The sequence below is a fragment of the Fringilla coelebs genome (assembly GCF_963513975.1).
Source record: "Fringilla coelebs genome assembly, chromosome: 11".
In the NCBI taxonomy this organism is placed as follows: domain Eukaryota; kingdom Metazoa; phylum Chordata; class Aves; order Passeriformes; family Fringillidae; genus Fringilla; species Fringilla coelebs.
The window spans coordinates 16359609-16378288 of NC_140037.1; the positions used below are offsets into that span (position 1 = coordinate 16359609).

Below are 18680 nucleotides of genomic sequence, written 5' to 3' on the forward strand. Positions count from 1 at the left end.
AGGCAGGTGTGAGGTGCAGGGCACTGAGACCAGCACCACCAGAGGCTCAGACTAGAACAGACCCAAGGGACTACTTTGAGCACAAATGACACCACCTCCAGAAGTCTCAGGGGAAAAAGTTGCTTTAAGCTTGCCTGGAAAAGTAGAGGATGAGAAAATCCTTTTCTGTCTATCACTTTAAAGCCCATTTTAAAACTCAAATAAAAATTAGCCCTATGAACAGTCCTGTTCCACTTCCCCTGGAAGCATAACTCATTGAATCAAGCCTTGGAACAGTGAGGCTTTTTGAGATTATTTCAATATATCCTTACACACTCCCTGACAATCCCTCTGTGCTGGGACAAGGCAGCTGCATGGTGGGACAGCAGACAGGCTCACTGCCATAGCAAAAACCTGTGGTGGAACTACTCAAAATCTCTGCACAGCCTAAGCAATGTCACACTGGATTATGAAGAGCAGAGAAAGGAGACAAGGCAGCTGTTGCTTTTAGGTCAGTAATGCTACATCTCTGCAGTAGATCTTTAAAAGCAAAGATTTATCATTTTATTTTAAACCTGGCCTCTCTACATGTTCCCAACCAGCAAGGAAACTGTAAATTCAGAAAGCTGTCTTTGCAGGGCAGCTGTTTCCTCTCCTGGGCCTCAGCTGCTCATCCAGAAAACAATCTTGCTTTACTAGAACATGCTTCACCTTCTTGGTTAGCTTGCCTGTCATGATCCAACGTGCCTCAGCCTTACCCACTGGGGAGGGGAGGGTCAGAAACTGCTGCCAGACTGGGTTTTCCAGCCCACCATGGGATACAGGAGGGGCAGATGCCCATCCCAACCCAAACCCAGGCACTGGGCTCCTGGGAGCTCTGGAGATGTGGCCTGAGCTTCACCTCATTCATCAGTAACTGCACCAAACTCACCTTCATGGTAACAGTGATGGTGCTGTTGACATTGGCTTTGTGCAGCCAGCCCTGCTTTATCACACCACCCTTCTGGGAGCACAGGGAAGAGGAGTCCTGAAAGACAGCAAACAATCATAAAAAGAGGTCAGGTAACTGCTTCCCACAGGGTGGACAAAGGGATTTCTCCACCCTGGAAAGCAATACCATTTTAACTACAGCAATACAGTGACATTTAGAATGTATGTGCAACAGGTACAGCTATGCATACAGTGTTATCACAAATAAGATAAAATAAAATAAAATAAAATAAAATAAAATAAAATAAAATAAAATAAAATAAAATAAAATAAAATAAAATAAAATAAAATAAAATAAAATAAAATAAAATAAAATAAAATAAAATCAGTGATTTAAAAAAAATAATATCAGTCAGTGATATTCCTTTCCAATAAAGAGGTAAAACAGGCTAAATTGAGTCACCTTTTAAAAAAGAAAGGTTACATCTATTCTGATAGAGCTGCACAGTGGTTTTGCAATGAGGCCTGTTGGTTCTTATGCAGTATTTCAAAACTTGGGGAAGATGAAAATTTTCAAGATGGTCTGTTTAGGAAGTTGCAAAATGCAGAACTCTGAACTTTTCCTGTCATATCCTTTTGTCATTCTCACATTTAAAATTTCAGCAAAAACCACCAAACCCCAGTAAAATAACTGAAATGTAACTGGCTGATTTCACATTTACCAAACCACAAAGTTTCAAGTGACACAGCCAGGCTGGTTTTGGCACACCAGATGGGTTCCACCTGTCCCATGGCCCCAGAAGGAGAGAATGGCTCTGCACTCACACCTCACCATGACCTCCACTGGGGAGGGAGGGAAATGAGAGCCCAAAGTGATGGAAAAATCTCCCCCTGGGGTTTCCAGTGGCTCAGCAGCAGAGGCAGCCCCAGCCTGCCCTGCTGAGCCAGGAAGGAGCTGGGTTACAGAGCCTGCTGCAGCCAGAGGGGCAGGGCTTCACTCTTTTCATGTCCAGCTTCCAGAGTAAACTTTCTGATGCTTTATTTCCCTGGGTAAAACAACCCAAGATTTCTCCTTTATAGTGGTTCACCTTTTTTTATCAAGAGATTTCTTTTACTTGAATTCCCATTACACAATTCTAATGCAAATGCTCTGTCAGGAAACTGTAACAGAATCCTTTAGATACGGCCATGCCAGAAGATACAAACCTCAAAACAACTTGGAATACTCTTCCACAACAAACCTCAGTAACTTCTCTTGTTTGAGGATTTGGGACACTGGCCAGAGAAGAAAGGTCTCCAAATTTTGACAGAGTATTTTTGTCCTTTTGCTTTTCTGGAAGCATGCTGATACCAGCACACAGCAATGTCTCCAGCTCAGAGCAGATATTTTTCAAGAGGCAGCACCTCATGTTACTGATGTAATGCAAATTAACAACATAGCTAAAAAAAGATTAAGGCCAAACTTGACAAAACATTTCCATTTATAAAAAAGCCAACACAGTCCAGATCTGAGGTGTGCTGGGACATACCCCAGTAATTTGAGAAATGTGCATGAAACAGCCCCTCCAAATCTTCAGCTCTGCAACAAAGTTCTCTTTTCCTCTGTAATTTCTCAGCAGTAACATATTGGTGCCATGGGAATTTTAAACAGCTGGGCTAAACCCTTCCCTCTGTAAACAAAACCTTCCTAATATCACGTGCATGGATTCATCTCCACGTGGCGCTTGAAACAGAAAAACACTGCCCATCCTTTCTGTAGCAAATGTGATATCCATGGGCAGGAAACATGGCATCTGCACCATCCAAAATAACCACCAGGTCTGAGATGTCCCTGCTGGCAGAGCCCCCAGCCCAGAGGAGCTCCAGGGCTGCCAATCCTCCCTGATGCCAGCTGGGCACAAAGATGCCACTTCCAGAGGTGCAAACACCTCCCAGCACTGGCACAGGATGGGCAGAGCAGGACAGGCACACTGTCAGCAGGGTGGGTCAAAGGGACCAGTGAAAAATTGCTGATTATGTGGTGAACCACAAAACTTTCTAAGAGGAGAACCCCAGAATCAGAGTGTAGTTGAAAAACAGACTGCCCAGTTTTAGTTCTGGACATGAAGAGTTTTCCTTAGTGATTATTTGGCTTCTTTTTTTTTCCTCTTCCTATGATGCTCTGTTTCAAGGGAAAAAACCATGAGAAATATGACTAATCCTCCAGATAACTTAGGAGACCCTTGGCTCCAAGAGATTATCATGTCACACTTTGAAATAAATCACTGCCTCACTTTTTATCCCATTTTCACAGCAGAAAGCAACTCACCAGAAAACTGTTCCTAGGAACTGAATTCTGGCTTTGCCTTGTGAAATTTACTTTTTAATGTATTTCTGCTTTTATAATAGGAATAAATTTTAAAAAAACCAAACCAAAAAATCAACCTTCTCCTTACCTCATCCTTTTCAAAGTCTTCATCAATTTCAAACACATGGCTTGGAATCTTGTCTGGCCTAAAGGATTTGCTGAAATTACAACACATTTTCATGTTTAATGAATGGAACACGAGGGTTGTATGAGCCAGCAGCTGATGCTGGATCCAGAAGCAGCAGCCAAAGTGCAGGCTACAGAGCACAGAAGATAGATTGCAAGAGACCTACAGCTCCTTGCAGCTGGGGAGAGCTAAGTTCTGAGTGCATTTCATGGAAATTAGGCACAAGCAGTCTGTAATTAGCTTTCTCTTGTTAGCTCTTGGATTCTGCAGAGTTTTTGCTGACTTGCATTTATGGAACAAAGAGAGAGCACTCTGGTTTATCTCCCATCTTTACCAAAAAAGAAGCAAGATCAGACTACAAGATTATTCAAAAATGTTAACATTATTTGATCAGCAGTATGACTCCATTGCTGCTTCACATCCCCTCAAGACCTTCAGAACACACCCACTACATCCAATTAAGAAGAAAAAGCATTTAAGAAGCTTCCAGCACATGAGCAGCCTGGACAGGGGTCCCGACATGCCCAGAGTGTGGGCAGTGAGCAGAGCAGGCACCATCACACAGGAAACAACAACCCAGCAGAAATCTGAGATGGATGTGCCTGTCTGAAAAACCCAATTAGCTCTGGAGCTGGAGGCACTGGCACAGCACTGGCACAGCCCAGCTCATCCAAGCACAGCTCCCCAGCACCGGCAGCACCAGCAGCAACACCACATCCCCCTCTCTGTGCTGGGGCACAGGGAGAATCTGCTCGGCCTGTGTGAGGCACACAGGGAGCATCAGCCCAGTGGCACAATGAGGCTCCTATGCAGACACTGCCAACACTGTTTATCCTGCCTGGCTCTGAGCTGCAGTCTGTCCTCATCCCAAACAGAGGGGGTGTGTACACACTGGCAGGTGGGATGTAAAGCTCTGACCCACTCAGCATTGTGGGCATCTCCTGGCACAGCTGAGGGGCAATGGCATGGCAACACAAACCTCTGGCTCTGACCTTGCTTGTGGCACAGGCACCAGGGAAAGGGCAGAGTGCTCCTGCCAAGGCCTGTGATCACACATCAGCATTCCAGGGGAGCACAACACTTACCATGGCAACATCCGAAAGTCTCCTGAGTATTCCTCATATTTGTAGTTTACCACGAACCAGTCAGAGCTGTAGGTTTTAATGCACTGAAAGGAAAACAATACAGCTCTCAGAAAGCTACAGCAAGCCAAACAAAGCCCAGCACCAGTCTGAGAGGTTCCACACTGCAGGGTGAGGTAAGCACAAGCGGGGAGGGTGTGGGCAAGGCTGCTTCACTTGTTTCATGTTGCAATGCAGAATTTCATAAGGAACCTTTTCAGCACAGAGACAAAAATCACACAGCATCTGGCCTGCCACACAGCCACAGATTTTGGATTTACATCACTCCAAGGCTCTAAAAAAGGAGTAGTGATTTGGGAGGAGACTGTTTTCCAGAAGGAAAAAGTTTTCTGTCCTCAGAAACTAGGCACATCTAACTCCACAAGAGCATTGCTTTTTGATCTGCTGCACTTGAAGGGAATGGTCCTGGAGAGCAGCACTTCACGACAAACCCACAGCACTCCAGATGCTCCAGGGAGGCTGTGGATCCCTTTGTCAGGCAGGTGGTGGAAAGCCACACACCTTGGCTGTGTCCAAAACCCACTGCAAGGACACTGCACATGAGACACCTGTGACAACTCTCCTGAGCAGCAGGTCGGGCAGGGCTGCCCACAAAGGAGAAGCCAAGGGAGCTGCAATGCTGCAGATCAGGAGCTACAGCTGAGCATCCTGTGCAATGGCCAGCAAGGGCTGAAGGCAGGTGTCACATGAGTTTTGCCCCTACCTCTTTGACAAAGAGACTCTGAGCTTTCTTTAGAGCATCCTCTGGCACTGTTGACTGGACAGTCCTTCTCTGTCGGCCGATGACCGAGATCTGCAGGAAAAGGAGAACACTTTTTCAGCACAACCTGCATCTTCAGGGCTTGACACTCACTTTAAATAAATGTGGTGGGCCTAAGCCACCAGTGGGTCATTTTGGTTTTATGTGTCAGTAATGCAGCCAAAATTAACATGTGGTTAATGGTGGAAATTTTCCAAGGTAAGCAGGATGGGAGACGAGGGAGCCTCAAACATGGGAAAGAGCCAGAGCAAACTCACAGACACATCCTCAATTGGAAATATCAGGAGGTCCCGGAGGGGATCGCTGTAGATCTGAACTCTGCGCTGGAGGATCACGTTCTCATAGTCCAGGGGTTCCACCACTTTCGTTTTTTCCTGCAGGAAAATCAGATTATGAAAAATATTACATATGTGTAACATCTAAAATAACCAGTGACTAACATCTTGTGATGAATTCCAAGCTGTGTGCCCGCTGGACTGCCCATTACTCAGCACTCTGATGCTCCTGTGCTGCAGGTCACCACCGATGAGCATGTTTTGCAGAGAGAGGAAGATGAAGGGTTAAGTTTGAAGCAATAAGCTATGGGAATAACGAAGCACTGTGCTGCTCTGTCTCAGCACAGTCTATAATTTCCTAATGGAGCAAGAAAGCCTCCTGGACAGGCCATAGCTTTCTTTAACAGCTGCAAGATCCAGCATCTTTATGTGTGAGCAGCTCATCTGTGCAGCTTGGCAGAAGCACAGGAAGGCTCCTGCACTGGCTCTGCTCAGCTCAGGGCTGGCTTTGCTTGAGGAGCAGATGAGGGCTGTGCTCTCCTAGGAATGAGGAGAGCAAGGCTGCAGCTACCCCTGCCAAAGCAGGAATCTCAGCCCCTGGAAGGAAGAACAACATCCCTCTGGAAAGACAGGAAAGCCCTCTCCATAAATTGCAGCCCAGACACAGCCAAAAGCTAAAGCCCAGTTTTATTCTCGCTCACATTTCAGGGAAGCAAGAGGAACTTCTCCAAAAATCCCTGGAGTCACGAGCAAACACCATTAGGAGAGCTTCATTACATTCCTTATTGTACCAATTTTGTCTGTGTAACAAGTCCAGAAAACAGAACTTAGTAAAATGAGGAAAACAACTTCTGAAGCAGGCAAGTGCCATCTCAGCTGCCCAGCCTGACTTCAGGTTCCATGAACAAGAGTCAGGCTCTCAGCACTGCACTGTGAAAATCAAACTTCACACCAAAAGCCAACCAATGACTCTGTACAGGAGTGGTCACAATAAAAAAGGAACCAAATTCTGACCCATTACCTTGGTCTTGTTTTGAACCTCAACCAAAATCCTGATGCTTGGCCCTGCCACAGACAGTATTCATGAAAGCCCTGCAGCAGCACAGGATGCCATCTGCCTCTGGACAGGACATCCTTGCAGGACAACATGGAGAGCTTGGGCTCTCCCCTCTCAGAAGAGGAACATCAGATGCTCCCCCATGGGCAGCACATGCTACTCTCCAGTCAAATGGCTTTTCTGGGATGAGCTGCTCACCATGACTGGAGTTAAAGATGAGACCAGTACAAGGTCTCTTGCTGAACACAGCACAACCAGCAGCTTAAAATAATGAGTCCCAAATGAGGACTGAAAGCTCCCAGCATTGTATAACAGCACTGGACAAACAGCCACACCGCCTTGTTTGAGAGTCCAAACGATTTAGTATTTTCTGTGATATGTGAAATAAGCAAGGAAGACAACATTGCTCTTCCATAACCAATCCTAGCCAAAGGTCCTGTGCCTGTTCTGGGCCTTTGGCTCCTGGGATACATTAATGAAACACCTCCTGCCTCAGACAGTTTTACCTTTAAAATGTCTCCTTTCCATGCTGCAGAAATCCAGCATGAATAAGCTCACTTATCTGAAAAAGTCCCCTTCTTAATCACTCTCTGAAAACTTTGCTTTACTGCTAGCACAGTCCTGAAAGGAACCTCACACTCCTCAGATTACCAGTGAGAAAGACAAAGGTCAGGCAGCAGGGAGCCCAGGCTGGCTGCCAGAGCATCCAGGGAGCTCCCTCATCCAGGAGGGATTTGGGAATGGGGTGACAAATGCTGCCAGTGCCACTGCACACACAGAACTTCTTGCCTCTATACCCAAGACCTGAGCTGTAAGGGATTTAATAAGAAAAGAAAGAGTCCATCTGAAAAACAGGAATCTGAAAAACCCAACGGGTAGACAGAGAAAAGGAGCTCATTTACTCTCAGTCAGTCTCATGCTCATTAATTGCTTAATTGAATTTGGTTAATCATCTGAAACACCAGTCTTATTTCAGGATAGCACTGTGCACTTCTCAAAGTCTGCCAAGCTTTGCAAATTACCGTGAATTAACAGGACGTGCATTTGCAGGTCTGGGGCCCCAAAGCTGTTCCTTCCCACGACAGCAGGCAGGGCCCCACAGAGCAGGCACACAGCTCTGCCAGCCCCTGGTTCCCTGCAGCAATCCTGGCAAAACTCAGCAGCCCTGGTGGGTTACAGCAGTGCCATGACCCCTCACACCAGGCCCCCCTCACCTCACCCTGCAGCAGCTGTGACATTAAATTAGAGTCTCTCTATGAGCCTTCCACATCTCTCTGGGAATGCAGACCTTCCAACCACACTGTGGTTTTTCTCCTTTTTTGTTTTGCAACATGGGACTGTGTCTCTAAAGCGGTCCCTTTAAAAAGTTGGGGCTTTGATGACATTTCCTTTCTAGATGTGCTACCACTGATGACCAGCAAGACAAAGTCCTGGCAGTCATCCTGGTGGGATTCAATGACAGCTGAAGGGTAAGAGCTGCTAAGAATCCCAGGTCCTCACATGAGATGTCTGGAAACTCACAGAGCACTGCCTACAACAAATTAAAAAAAAAAAAGAAATCCATAAAACTTGCTGCAGCCCTTCTAGTCTGGTGGATGTAATGATGGAAAAAAACGTGTGGAGCAGGCTGTGATCTATATCTGACAAACCAGTGCCAGGCCCTGTGACATGCAGCTGATGCCTGAGGGATGGAGGGATGTGCACTGGCACCCAGAAGGGCTCTGCAGCACCCAGACAGGCATTTCTCCTCTGGGGCTGTCAGAAATCCAGTCCTTGGGGCTCCCCTGCCCCAGGCTGTGCCAATTCCCTGTCTCAGCACACAGCAGCCCCGTGTGCATCCCCTGCAGCTCAGCAGGGACCATGCTCACACCCAGCACATCACCCCTGTCTGTCGGGTCCCTGAAGCAAAGCCAGAGGATGTAGGTCAGGCTGTTTGTCAGCTGCTGAAGGAAGGATGTGGCTCCTGCCTGCCATCGAGGAAACAAACCCCTCCCTGCACCCTCAACTGTGCAGGCTCCCAGCGGGGCCAGGCAGGCTGGGTCCTGCAAACAGACCCCGGGGTAAAGAGGGAGCCATCCCAAACATCTGCTGCCCTTTTGACCCTTTGAGTCCACACACTCCCATCAGCCCAGAAAGGCCGGAGATAAAGCTGAAAATGGGATTTCACAGTCTTAGTATCCCTGAAGGCTGAAGTGTACCCCAGACCAACACTGCCCAGCACTGTCACAACAGCAGATGGCACCCACCAAAGTCATTACAAAAGCAGAGGAAAAACTATTACACTAAAGTAATTAGAGTCTTAGAAACCACAAACTCCTCCACAGGGGAAGCCAATAACCAAGAACAAAGAAATGCTGCCAGTCCAGCAACAAAATCAATCCGTTTCTGCAGGAAAAAAGGTGCAGAGCAGCCAAACCCTCTGTGGCACACAGCAGCCCCTGGCCCAGGGCAGCAGACAGGGATGCTCCTGGGAGCACAGCAGGGACAGCCCGGGACAGCGGCCCCGCCCGGCGGGCCCGGGGAGGCGGCGCCGGAGCGCGCCCAGAGCGGCAGCCCAGAGCACGGCCCGGACCCACAGACCTGCGGGGCACGGCCCGGGCCCACAGACCCTCCGGGGCACGGCCCGGACCCACAGACCTGCGGGGCACGGCCCGGACCCACAGACCTGCGGGGCACGGCCCGGACCCACAGACCTGCGGGGCACGGCCCGGACCCACAGACCTGCGGGGCACGGCCCGGACCCACAGACCTGCGGGGCACGGCCCGGACCCACAGACCTGCGGGGCACGGCCCGGACCCACAGACCTGCGGGGCACGGCCCGGACCCACAGACCTGCGGGGCACGGCCCAGAACCACAGACCTGCGGGGCACGGCCCGGACCCACAGACCTGCGGGGCACGGCCCAGAACCACAGACCTGCGGGGCACGGCCCAGAACCACAGACCTGCGGGGCACGGCCCAGAACCACAGACCCACCGGGGCACGGCCCGGACCCACAGACCTGCGGGGCACGGCCCAAACACACACACCCACCGGGGCACGGCCCAGAACCACACACCTGCGGGGCACGGCCCAGAACCACACACCCTCCGGGGCACGGCCCAAACACACACACTCACCCACTCTTGCACACTACTCACACTCACACACACCCTTGCACACTCACACACACCCTTGCACACTCACGCACACCCTTGCACACTCGTTCACACTCACGCACACTCATTCACACTCACTCACACTCTCGCACACTCGTGCACACTCACTCACACTCTTGCACACTCGTTCACACTCGTGCACACTTGTTCACACTCATGCACACTCGTTCACACTCTTGCACACTCGCGCACACTCGTTCACACTCACGCACACTCGTTCACACTTGCGCACACTCGTTCACACTCACGCACACTCGTGCACACTTGTTCACACTCATGCACACTCGTGCACACTCACGCACACTCGTTCACACTCACGCACACTCGTGCACACTCGTTCACACTCGTTCACACTCACGCACACTCGTTCACACTCACGCACACTCGTGCACGCTCGTTCACACTCACGCACACTCGTTCACACTCTTGCACACTCGTTCACACTCACGCACACTCGTTCACACTCTTGCACACTCGTTCACACTCACGCACACTCGTGCACACTCGTTCACACTCACGCACACCCTTGCACACTCGTTCACACTCACGCACACCCTTGCACACTACTCACACTCACACACACACTCTTGCACAATACTCACACTCACTCAGTCTTGCACACTACTCACACTCACCCACACACTCTTGCACACTACTCACACTCACCCAGCCACTCTTGCACACTACTCACACTCACACACTCTTGCACACTACTCACACTCACTCACTCTTGCACACTACTCACACTCATTCACTCTTGCACACTACTCACACTCACCCACACTTGCACACTACTCACACACTCTTGCACACTACTCACACTCACCCACCCACTCTTGCACACTACTCACACTCACTCACTCTTGCACACTACTCACACTCACCCACCCACTCTTGCACACTACTCACACTCACCCACCCACTCTTGCACACTACTCACACTCATCCAGCCACTCTTGCACACTACTCACACTCACCCACTCTTGCACACTACTCACACACTCTTGCACACTACTCACACACACCCTTGCACACTCATGCACACTCTTGCACACTCACTCACACTCTTACACACTCGTTCACACTCACGCACACTCGTGCACACTCACTCACACTCTTGCACACTCGTTCACACTCGTGCACACTTGTTCACACTCACTCACACTCGTTCACACTCACGCACACTCGTGCACACTCGTGCACACTCCTGCACACTTGCGCACACTCGTTCACACTCACGCACACTCGTTCACACTCTTGCACACTCGTTCACACTCACGCACACTCGCGCACACCCTTGCACACTCGTTCACACTCACGCACACCCTTGCACACTACTCACACTCACACACACTCTTGCACAATACTCACACTCACTCAGTCTTGCACACTACTCACACTCACACACACACTCTTGCACACTACTCACACTCACCCAGCCACTCTTGCACACTACTCACACTCACACACTCTTGCACACTACTCACACTCACACACTCTTGCTCACTACTCACACTCACCCACACACTCTTGCACACTACTCACACTCACACACACTTGCACACTACTCACACTCACTCACTCTTGCACACTACTCACACTCATTCACTCTTGCACACTACTCACACTCACCCACACTTGCACACTACTCACACACTCTTGCACACTACTCACACTCACCCACCCACTCTTGCACACTACTCACACTCACTCACTCTTGCACACTACTCACACTCACACACACACTCTTGCACACTACTCATACTCACTCACTCTTGCACACTACTCACACTCACACACTCTTGCACACTACTCACACTCACACCCCCACTCTTGCACACTACTCACACTCACCCACCCACTTTTGCACACTACTCACACTCATCCAGCCACTCTTGCACACTACTCACACTCACCCACTCTTGCACACTACTCACACACTCTTGCACACTACTCACACTCACACACACCCTTGCACACTCATGCACACTCTTGCACACTCACTCACACTCTTACACACTCGTTCACACTCACGCACACTCGTGCACACTCACTCACACTCTTGCACACTCGTTCACACTCGTGCACACTTGTTCACACTCATGCACACTCGTTCACACTCACGCACACTCGTGCACACTCGTGCACACTCTTGCACACTCGCGCACACTCGTTCACACTCACGCACGCTCGTGCACACTCACGCACACTCGTGCACGCTCGCGCACACTCGTTCACACTCTTGCACACTCGTTCACACTCTTGCACACTCGTTCACACTCACGCACACTCGTGCACACTCGTTCACACTCGCGCACACTCGTTCACACTCACGCACGCTCGTGCGCACTCACGCACACTCGTGCACGCTCGTTCACACTCGCGCACACTCGTTCACACTCACGCACACTCGTTCACACTCTTGCACACTCGTTCACACTCACGCACACTCGTTCACACTCGTGCACACTCGTTCACACTCACGCACACTCGTTCACACTCACGCACACGCGGGCACACTCACGCACACTCGGGCACACCCTTGCACACTCGTTCACACTCACGCACACCCTTGCACACTACTCACACTCACACACACACTCTTGCACTCTACTCACACTCACACACACTCTTGCACAATACTCACACTCACTCAGTCTTGCACACTACTCACACTCACCCACACACTCTTGCACACTACTCACACTCACCCACTCTTGCACACTACTCACACTCACTCACTCTTGCTCACTACTCACTCACTCACTCTTGCACACTACTCACACTCACTCACTCTTGCACACTACTCACACTCACACCCCCACTCTTGCACACTACTCACACTCACCCACTCTTGCACACTACTCACACTCACTCACACACTCTTGCACACTACTCACACTCACACACACACTCTTGCACACTACTCACACTCACCCAGCCACTCTTGCACACTACTCACACTCACTCACTCTTGCACACTACTCACACTCTCTCACACACTCTTGCACACTACTCACACTCACCCACCCACTCTTGCACACTACTCACACTCACTCACCCACTCTTGCACACTACTCACACTCACCCACTCTTGCACACTACTCACACTCACACACACTCTTGCACACTACTCACACTCAGCCACACTCTTGCACACTACTCACACTCTCCCAGCCACTCTTGCACACTACTCACACACACACTCTTGCACACTACACACACTCACTCACTCTTGCTCACTACTCACACTCACCCATTCTTGCACACTACTCACACTCACCCACCCAGTCTTGCACACTACTCACACTCACTCACACACTCTTGCACACTACTCACACTCACACTCTTGCACACTACTCACACTCACTCACTCTTGCACACTACTCACACTCATTCAGCCACTCTTGCACACTACTCACACTCACACACTCTTGCACACTACTCACACTCACCCACTCTTGCACACTACTCACACTCACCCAGCCACTCTTGCACACTACTCACACTCACTCACTCTTGCTCACTACTCACACTCACCCACTCTTGCACACTACTCACACTCACACACACACTCTTGCACACTACTCACACTCATTCAGCCACTCTTGCACACTACTCACACTCACCCACTCTTGCACGCTACTCACACTCATCCAGCCGCTCTTGCACTCTACTCACACTCACCCACTCTTGCACACTACTCACACTCACCCACCCACTCTTGCACACTACTCACACTCACTCACACTCTTGCACACTACTCACACTCACCCACACACTTTTGCACCCTACTCACACTCACACACTCTTGCACACTTGGTCACACTGACCCTCACCTCCTCCAGGCCTCCCACTCTAAACCCTGCTCCTCCTGCTCCTGCTCCTCCTGCTCCTCCTGCTCCTCCTGCTCCTGCTCGTTCAGCAGCCCCAGCTCGGGACCTCCCGCACATCCTGAGCAATGCAGCCCTGCCCAGTGTGTGCAGCACAGTCCAGAGCAGCCAGAGAGATGGAATGAGATTTTATAGTGCTGGCTGTTTAGAGCAGCTGAAGGGAGGAGGAGGAAGAGGACAGATCACAGGTATTTAGGAATGTAGCTGCATCATCTCAGATTGTACAACTGCTCCCCAAAATTCAGCCACCATTTTACAGCCTACCTATTTGCTGCCTCACCTGTTGCAACCCTGCAATGCACTTATGTGGAAAGCCAAGCAAAAGCCCAAATTTTAAACTAAATACCAAAGGGCCACGTAGGTGAAATGCACAGAAAATGAGAGGAAAAGTCAATTTGGAGAACTGAAAGCTAAAAGAGGGGAAAATGGGGGTGTACAACTACCCTTGGGACACACCTGTCACAGCTAAAATCACATCACTTCTGAGACTGGCAATACTCTGGGGCAGAGACACCACTGCCCACTGCAATGCACAATCAAAACCAGCAGAGAGAAAGTGCCCACTTTTTTATTTTGCCCAAGAAACCTGACTGTACATGAGAGAATTCAAATGATGCCAGGGAACTGAGCAAACTCACTTGGCAAACCATATGGGCATATGGAAATGAGCAATTTCTATCCACAGAAAAGCTTTTCCACAGCCAGGGATTCAAAGAACAGGTCAGGGAAGACTCACATGGCGTGGCCTTTAAGAGCTTTTCCCTTTTAGTATCACATTTGTGACTTTTTCCACCCCCAGCTCCTGCACTGCCATCTGATCCCATTTGCACACTCTCGCTCAAGCTTGCAGAAAGGCTACAGAGCTCAATTTACAAAAGCTCAGATTCACTTCAGAGAAGTCATCCCTGCAGACTGCTGGGCATAAAGAGAATCATGAAAACCCAGAAACTCTGGGCTTGGCCATCCAGCGCTCATGGAAGTGCCACAAACCTCTGCAAAGCCAGAATAAAGCCTGAGCCCCAAGGACTTGGCATTCAAAACTCCAGGAGAAGGGAAGGGAAGAGGTGGGAACAGAGCTCAGGGAGGAAGGGCAAGCAGGGAGACAGTGTGAGTCAGCACATATGGCAGCAGCCACAACACAGGGCTGCCGTGCTGATGCCAGGAGCTTCGGGCTCCTCAGCAAAGCCACATTTTGGGAAGAAATCAGCAGGGAGGCAACGAGGCAGCTCGCAGCAGGTGATGGGGAGCTGGTGTCCACGAGCCTGCTGCAAAGCCAGCACTCAGCTGGACGTAGCAGATGCACAATGGTAAAACTTCAAGGGTGAAAAACAGTCCCTAAAGCTGGGTATGAGCAGGCCAAAACTATTTTTACACTGGCCAGAAAGAAGGAAGCTTAAAAACACAAGAAAAATGTCCAGACAGGAATCCTGGCTCTGCTGAAGACACCAAAACACTGAGACACCTCACCTGCACCTGGGATGGGTGAGAGGGATGGGCTGTAAGGTGGGCATGCCAATACACAGAGCATCCTGTGAAAAGGCAAGGGAGGAAAACCTCACCAGAAAGAGGAGCAGCAGGGGAAGGATGGAGAGGGAAAGGTCTCAGGAGCTGGGCCAAGGTGGAGGGCAGAATGGGGGATGGGGGCTTTACCCATCTGGGGATGGATCTGTGCAGGGGCCACATCATGGGGAGTATGATTTGTGCAAAGGCTGGGCTGTGTAACTGCGAGAGGCAGGAGATGGGGTCAGGGAGGCCAGGAGGGGTTGGCAGAGCAGATGGGAACTGCAGACAGGAGAGGAGCCCCAGGGACAACCAGGAAAGGGAGAAGGAACTGGTGAGGAGAAGGGGCCTGCCAGGGAGTGATCAGATCAAACACAAGCACACACACACATACACAAATACACACAAACACACACAAACACACACACAAACACACACACACACACACACACACAAACAGAGCTCAGTGCAAGGCTCTGCACAGCCCTCCACGGGCAGCAGCACCTCCTGAACAGCAACACATCATTGCCAGGGCTCTGAAGACACGGGGGTCTGGCTCAGGGGGCACACATCCCCTCTCCAGCCCCCTCTGTGCCAGTGCCCGGCTCCAGCTCTGCACGCAGAGCCAGCAGCACAGGCTGCCGTGCCCCACACCCTCCCAGCACTGCACAGAGATGCCTGCACCTCCCAGGAGCTCTCAGAGAAATGAAAAGCCTTCGTGGGGAAGGGGAGGATGAGTGCACAGTCCTGGCACCCCGCAAGAAAACATCAGCAGTGGAAATGACTCACTCTTTCCATCGCAAGGCTCGAATCAGAAGCCAGCCCCCTCTCCTGTGCTTCCCTCCACCCCGCCCAAGTTCTGTGCAGAATTTCACCGACCCACAGCCCTCCCCTCCTGCATCCATGGCCCTGGGGGCACCAGAACCTGGTTCTGTAAGGTGGAAGTCTCCTTTTTCAATGTAATGCCCGCTTCCCAGTGAAAAAGCAAGTGCCTACAGTCCCACTGCTGTCCCTGAGAGCAACACAGTATTGGTGTGGGACACCAGCTTGGAGAAGGCTTGAAGAAATAGTCCAAAAGTAGATGTCACTGTAGACAGGCAAACATTTAGCTGTCATTATTAGGCCTGTCAAATAAAATGAATTCAGACCTTGAAGCGTCTGCAAGTTGGTTTAGAACTACAGGAAACCAGAATAATCAGCACATGACTCTTCATTTGCCTTCCACTTACTCAGAAATGGACTCCACAGCTCACAGCCTTTAGCAGATCCTATTCTGAAGCAGAGCTCTGCAGCCACGAGGGGCAGGAACACCGTTATTTTTTTTTTTTCCTGAAAGCTTGAGATTCTTGCATAATCACTTAAGCAAACAGGCCCCAGAAACCAGCAGCATTGCCATGGAGCAGTGAGTTCACAGCCCCAGTGTGAGCGGCCCAGCCTGGAAGGCAGTGCTGCCACTCCAGCCCAGCTGCACCTCACCTCCACACATCACCTCTGCAAACCCTGAACAAGTGCAGAGCCGGCAGGGGAAGCCCTGGCCATGGCAGCTGGGGCATGACCCTTGTCTGGCACGAGCACACACTCGGGGTGATCCAGCACTGCTCCTGCCAGGGCAGAGCATTCCAAGCAGCATTTTGCTTTCAGTGCCCTTGTCCTGACCCTGCTCAGGATCACCAAGTGCTGCTGTGTGACAGAGACAGCTCAGCACCCTCTGCCATGGGGTCTCCAGTCCTGTGAGTCCCTGCCTGCACAGGCACATCCTGGCTCTCAACAGGCACAGCCTGGCTCAAACCCAGCCCTTCTCCTCCAGGCAGGGACCAGGGTAGCTCTGTGTCAGCCAAACTGCACCTGCACCCAGCTGAGCATCTGCTGCAGAGCACGAGAGAGGTGCAAACACCTCACCACTTTGATTTCCTCCTCCGAAAATAATAGAGCTAACAGAAATTGGCAGAAGGGTACTGGTTTCTATGGGATAAGTGAATTTCTGCCAGATACGACTTCTCAAAGCATTCTGTAACACAGGCATGCTAAAACAGGAAAATAGTAATTACAATGACAATAATACATGTTATTTATTTAGGTCCTTAACTGGAACATCCCAAAGTGCTTTTCAGATGTCACTTGTATTCCATCATTTATTTATGTACTATCGGTGTTATATTTAGCAACCAAATCCAGAATAGCCAGCTCCAGGACATCTTAAAGCAATTAATGGCACATAAGCAGAGCTCCTCCCTTTCCTGTCTGTCTCAAACTCTTGTTTTTCTCTTGGGCAGCTGCTCGCACGCAGGGCTGGGCCAAGAGCAGGGGAGCACTGCCACCCCACCCCGCTCCTCTGGGGCAGGGACACAGCAGCACCAGGGCAGGACACTTGTCCAGTGTGCTGCTGTTCACAGGGCTCCAGGACGAGGGAAGAGATGAGACTCTCGACTCCAGGTTTCAGAAGGTTGATTTATTATTTTATTACATATATTATATTAAAAGAAAATGAAACGTTAAAACTTTACTAAGGAAAGAGAAAGGATTACATCAGAAGGCTAGAAAAGAATGATAATAAAATCTTGTGACTGACCAGAGTCCCAACACAACTGGTCACCAAGTAGAAACAATCCACATGAGACCAGTCAAAGATGCACCTGCCACATTCCACAGCACCAGATAATTACTGTTTACATTTCGTTTCTGAGGCCTCTCAGCTTCTCAGGAGAAATAATCCTGGCAAAAGAATTTTTTACAAAATATGTCTGTGACAGTCCAGGCCCACGGAGCAGCAGAGGGGAAGAGCAGGGCAGGAAGTGCCAGGGCAGTTTTGGGTGCCTCAGCACAGAGAACACCCCAGCAGCACAGCCAATCCCCACCCATGCTGGGGTGGTTTCAGCAGCTCAGGAAGTTGTTTCAGGCTGCAGGCATTGCATACAGGTGCAAAGGGGCTGTAAATTTAACTCTGTTCCCCCCAGCAAACAGGGGAGGCTGTGCATGGCCTCTGCAAGGGATGGGCTCTTGGAGGCTGCAACACACCCACAGACAAAATGCTGCTGTCAACAGAAGCACCCCAAAGCTTCCCCAAATAAAACCATCCCTGCAATTGCAACATCATGCAGCAGGACAAGGGAGAGTTTAGGGCCCCCAGGCACTGTCTGAGTGCAGTGAAACTCTCCTGGAACCCAAAAGTGCCACGGAAAGCAGTTCTCTGCTGGAAGCTGGGTCTGTCTCCTTCACCACCAGCTTTGTGGGCATTCAGCCATGACCTTTTTACCTGCCCCTGTCACAAATGCAGCTCCTGCCAAGCCTCTCATGTCCCTATGTCCCCCCCATCCCTTTCTGGCTGGCACAACAGCTCCCTGGAGCCCCTGCTCCAGCTCACCCATGTCCCCAAGGGCCACAGACAGCGGCTGTGCCTGGCAGAGCCCTGGCAGACAGGGAGCCAGCTGCCCCTCTGAGCCCTGGCTGCCTCCAGAGCTCCAGGACACGTGCCCTGCTCCACACACAGACACTGCAGCCCAGCCCACATCCA

The 18680-nt window shown here is 50.5% G+C and overlaps 1 protein-coding gene across 2 annotated transcripts in view; it reads right to left on the reverse strand.

Annotated features, from left to right (window-relative positions):
• The window catches only part of DOCK11 (dedicator of cytokinesis 11), a gene marked incomplete at its 5' end in the record, with an annotated part of 81326 nt that overhangs the window by 55728 nt on the left and 6918 nt on the right, over positions 1-18680 (reverse strand). For both annotated transcript variants that reach the window (XM_084213006.1, XM_084213005.1), the window contains 5 exons: positions 911-1006; positions 3345-3414; positions 4469-4551; positions 5229-5318; positions 5543-5659. In XM_084213006.1, coding sequence (XP_084069132.1) covers positions 911-1006; positions 3345-3414; positions 4469-4551; positions 5229-5318; positions 5543-5659 — 456 coding nt within the window. The remainder of the gene's footprint in view (positions 1-910; positions 1007-3344; positions 3415-4468; positions 4552-5228; positions 5319-5542; positions 5660-18680) is intronic.